The sequence below is a fragment of the Alosa pseudoharengus genome, unplaced genomic scaffold, assembly GCF_046254945.1.
Source record: "Alosa pseudoharengus isolate Yale_2024_CS ecotype anadromous, Long Island Sound unplaced genomic scaffold, YU_APseudo_1.1 YU_APseudo_1.1_scf_6, whole genome shotgun sequence".
Taxonomy (NCBI): Eukaryota; Metazoa; Chordata; class Actinopteri; order Clupeiformes; family Clupeidae; genus Alosa; species Alosa pseudoharengus.
Genome location: NW_027468848.1, coordinates 11,524,996 through 11,529,995, shown reverse-complemented (window position 1 = coordinate 11,529,995; position 5,000 = coordinate 11,524,996). Strand labels below are relative to the sequence as shown.

Here is a 5,000-nt window from a genome sequence, read left to right as displayed (position 1 = left end):
TTTACCATCAAAATGGCTTCATAAAGGTGAAAATCTTGCATAGTGTGCCATTAAATGAGAAGCAGAAGAAACATAATCCCTCAGAGGACATAGAGGACCCATTCAAGGTCATGGTTTGTTCAGAAGGGCAACGTGATGTTCAACAGGACGGGCATGGCTGACTTGGGCCAGTTCATTAGGACGGCAGTATCTCAGCGTGGACAGGCTCATTGTACACAGTATAACTCAACGTGGGCATGTTCATTTGCAGAGCTATGACTCAACTTGGGCATGCTCATTAGCAGCTATAACTCAGCTGAGGTTTGGGCAACAGGCCAGCAATATCTCATGTACAAACACTTTTATTTCAGCTGAGAGCTATGAAACGTTTTGTAGTTTTGTCATTTTCATTCTTGGCTGAAAATTAGCCACCCATGTAGTCACTAAATACAATGATATTGTAATAACACAAAACACTTTTTTATAGCGCTTTTCTCGACGCTCAAAGCACTTCACATGGAAGGGGGAACCTCACTAACCACCACCAATGTGTAGCATGGCAGCCATTACGCGCCAGAACGCTCACTACGTGTGAATGAATTGCACTGGGGGGATGATTAGGACGCCAGGTTGGGAATTTAGCCAGGACACTGGGGAACCCCCTAATCTTTGCAATAAGTGCCATGGAGTGCCAATAATGCCATGTCATTGAAGTTTAGAGTGTTACCTATTGGCTGGTAGATTGCTAGTTTTAGAGTGCTACCTATTGGCTGGGTAGATTGCTAGTTTTAGAGTGCTACTTATTGGCTGGGTAGATTGCTAGTTTTAGAGTGCTACCTATTGGCTGGGTAGATTGCTAGTTTTAGAGTGCTACCTATTGGCTGGGTAGATTGCTAGTTCTAGACCAAACTAATTCTTAGTGCCTCTTTAGTTTATGCGTGTTCAAGAGGAACGCGCTGACCCACCTTAGGGATGTTGACTCGGGACCAGAAGAGCTCCAGGTGTTCCCTCATCTTCTGCGGTTTGTATTTGGAGTAGAGGATGGCGAGCTCGGTGAACATGCCCATGTGAGCACGCTCCAAACCCAGAGCCGCCTCCAGCAACACAATCAGCTCCTCAGAGAAGCCCCGGTCCTGATACACACACACACACACGGACGTACGCACGCACGCACACACGCACGCACGCACGCACGCACGCACGCACGCACGCACACACACAAACAAGCAAATACACACACACACACACACACACACACACACACACACACACACACACACACACACACACACACACACACACAGTAATAAAATATGTTGAAATACTGCATGTGTAAAATAGAAGCAGATATATGGAATAAATAAATAATCAGTAAATGAGCGTGTGCAGGTGATACAGTACCTGGTAGTAGTTAATGAGCTCTTCCAGTTCATCAGCATGGATGACAATATGCAGCCCGCAGATCTGGGCCAGTCGAAACTCCTCTCCATCGACACATGCAAAACACACCTAACACACACACACACACACACACACACACACACACACACACACACACACACACACACACACACACACAAATACATACAGCCACATACACACACCAAATGGTAAAAATGACATGTCGGTATGTCCAGGTTCACCAAATCACAGAGCAGAATACTGTGACTTTGTCCAATGGCGTGTGACAACACTGAGGCGTCCCCACCTCCTTCCATGTGCGAGTGGAGTTGGCCTTGCGGCTGCTGTCCACGGCCGCCTGGAACTCGCCCAGGCAGACCAGAGTAGAGGCCAGCCGGGCAAAGTTAGAGACGCTATTATACAGTAGCTTGGCCGCCTCGTACATGCCCTCCTCATAACAACGGTCGCCAACCTACAGAGAGAGAGAGAGAGAGAGAGAGAGAGAGAGAGAGAGTTATTATAAATAAAATTTGACAAAGGGTCTTCAGAAAAACTAGGAAGGGCAGCAATAGACATATAAAGTTATGACATATAAATGCAAAGCCTCCAGAAATGAAACATTTTTAAACTTTAAACTTGGGCTTCTTTAATGAAGTTCCTGCATGTTCTAAGTGCATTATTACCTGCTGTATGTGGCCAAGTTCTAGGTGCATTATTACCTGCTGTACTGTATGTGGCCAAGTTCTAAGTGCATTATTACCTGTTGTGTGTGGCCATGTTCTAAGTGCATTATTACCTGCATTGTGACCATGTTCTAAGTGCATTATTACCTGTTGTATGTGGCCATGTTCTAAGTGCATTATTACCTGCATTGTGACCATGTTCTAAGTGCATTATTACCTGTTGTATGTGGCCATGTTCTAGGTGCATTATTACCTGTTGTATGTGGCCATGTTCTAAGTGCATTATTACCTGCTGTATGTGGCCATGTTCTAGGTGCATTATTACCTGCGGTATGTGGCCATGTTCTAGGTGCATTATTACCTGTTGTATGTGGCCATGTTCTAAGTGCATTATTACCTGCTGTATGTGGGCGTTGGTGGGGCCGTTGATGAGCTCCTCCAAATCTGCCAAGCGGTTTGTTTTAGCCAAAGCAAAGATGAGCTCAGTCTCAACATAAGACTCACGAGACTTCTTCCTCGCCATCTGCAGATACTTCACCAGTTCCTCCCAGTTATCTGTGCACACGCACACACGCACACACACACACACACACACACACACACACACACACACACACACACACACACACACATAATGAAAGAGGAAGAGAGGAGTGAGAAAAAGAGACTAGGTTGCAAACCAACAACATATCAGATTCCCTTACTTGTTCTTCTGCTCATGTGATAGCAGTAATTATGTTGCAATAGCAATTGTAATCCTGTCCTAGTATTAGCACTGCTAGTTGGGATAGCAACAGAGTAGCTCTATTGGCGTTATTGGAGCTCTGGTGTTGTATTGAGACCAGGGTGCTTGCCCTTTAAAGAAAAATATCAGATTTCTTCCAAACTATCTTTTGGTGTGTGTGTGTTTGGTGTAAGTGTGTGTGTGTTTTAGTGTTTGTGTGTGTGTGTGTGTGTGTGTGTGTGTGTGTGTGTGTGTGTGTAGTGTATGTGTGTGTGTTTTAGTGTGTGTGTGTGTTTAATGTGTGTGTGTGTTTAGTGTGTATGTGTGTGTGTGTTTAGTGTGTATGTGTGTGTGTGTGTGTGTGTGTGTGTGTGTGTGTGTTTAGTGTATGTGTGTGTGTGTTAGTGTGTGTGTGTTTAGTGTGTGTGTGAGTGGTGCTGACCGTTCCTGCTGGCGGCGCTGACCACCTCCATGTAGGCGCTGGGCTCCTCGGCTCTGATGTAGGAGTCGATGGCGTCCCTCACCAGCTCCCTCTCCAGCTGTGCCCGCGCCAGCTGACTCCACACGCTCGCCTCGCCACACTGCTCCGCAAACTCATACGCCCGGTCCAGGTTACCGATGTGCTCAATCAGGACCTACGCACACACACACACACACACACGCACGCACGCACACACACACACACACACACACACTGACTGACTGGGGCACAATGTTGGTTTGAATGTACATTTCCAGATTGTGTGGAGTGTGATGAGTTGTAGCGTTGACCAATGAAGGACCACATTCTAATCACAGGGCAGACCCATACAGTGCTCAACGTGACAGTGTCTCAGTAGCTTTGGAGCAGGATTACCAGTAAAGCTGGATGTTTTTTTTTTCATGACTACAGCAAGGTAAAGGAGAAATCCAGTGATTTTCACATCTCAGGGCTACACTCTGTGGGCATGTCAATGGGAGCTCACGGACATACCCCCATAGTGTAGCGCTGTAGCTGCCTGGCTACATTAGCTGCTGGCTGTAGCAACTCGAGCTAGGTAAAACCGATTGTTTTAGTTTTTTTGACAAAGTACTCGACAACTCGACAGTACTCAGTGACCTCGAGAAACGGAGATCTATGTGAAAACTCGTCAAATTTAATTTTCTCCTTTAAGCTGTAACATGAAAATGTTCTATCATGGTTGAGGTGGCTCCATACCTGTATGGCTGAAGTGTTGACATCAAACTTTTTGAAGATGGCAAAGGCCTCCTCGAAGAGCTGGTTGCTGATGGCAATGTTGGCGATGTCAGGGGCGTCGTAGTTGTCCAGGCGGTTGATGTACTCCATCACGCGTGTGTGGTCAGCCTTGATGGCCGTCAGGATCAACAGGTTTTGCAGATTTCTGTTGTTTTAAGGTGATACAAAAATAAACAAGCTATATGTAACAATATGTCGGCTAGTTCTGGCTAGCTCTGGGGGCATGTAGCGTAAACTATGTGTGAGTGTGTGCGTGAGTTATGTACAGTGTGTGAGTTTTAACATGTATAATATGTCTGCATGTGTGTACTGTATGTGTGTGCATGTCTGTGTGAGTGTCTGTGTGTGTGTGTGTGTGTGTGTGTGTGTGTGTGTGTGTGTGTGTGTGTGTGTGTGTGTGTGTGTGTGTCTACAGTATGTCTTTGTGTATGTGTATGTGTGTGTGTGTGTGTGTGTGTGTGTGTGTGTGTGTGTGTGTGTGTGTGTGTGTGAGAGAGAGAGAGAGTCCCACCTGTGCTCACTAAAGACTGAGTTGTCCAAGACGATCTTCTCCAGCAGCTCGATGAGCTCATTGGGAAGGTCGGCCGTCATGAAGGCCTTCACTGACACAGAGACCTCCTCTGGGTCCTGCGTCTCAGGAAGCGCTGTCTGGACCACCTGTGTGTGTGTGTGTGTGTGTGTGTGTGTGTGTGTGTGTGTGTGTGCATGTGTGTGTGTGTGTGTGTGTGTGTGTGTTAAAATTACAATATTGATTCATGTTAGTGATAGAACAACATTTTTTTTTCAGTGTAATATCATGGTGCTGAATTATGACAGACTGGGGCTGCATCAAGCTGAGTTCATCCATCTTACTGATTTGTTTACGCGAGCAAGAAAACACAAAACACAATTGGCAAGGTAATTGATCAGTGCTCTGAAATGCCTATCAGGCATGTGACTAGTGATCCTTGTAAGTAAATGTGTTTTGCAGGAAAAT

At 45.9% G+C, this 5,000-nt stretch overlaps 1 protein-coding gene across 1 annotated transcript in view; it reads right to left on the bottom strand.

The window, feature by feature from the left end:
- The window catches only part of cltcl1 (clathrin, heavy chain-like 1), a 46,376-nt gene that overhangs the window by 10,652 nt on the left and 30,724 nt on the right, over window positions 1–5,000 (bottom strand). Inside the window, exons 19-25 of the mRNA XM_076270069.1 lie at window positions 4,536–4,681; window positions 3,986–4,169; window positions 3,230–3,422; window positions 2,461–2,618; window positions 1,688–1,852; window positions 1,381–1,488; window positions 945–1,112 (exon numbers count right to left, since the gene is read on the bottom strand). Of these exons, the coding sequence (XP_076126184.1) occupies window positions 945–1,112; window positions 1,381–1,488; window positions 1,688–1,852; window positions 2,461–2,618; window positions 3,230–3,422; window positions 3,986–4,169; window positions 4,536–4,681 (1,122 nt within the window). The remainder of the gene's footprint in view (window positions 1–944; window positions 1,113–1,380; window positions 1,489–1,687; window positions 1,853–2,460; window positions 2,619–3,229; window positions 3,423–3,985; window positions 4,170–4,535; window positions 4,682–5,000) is intronic.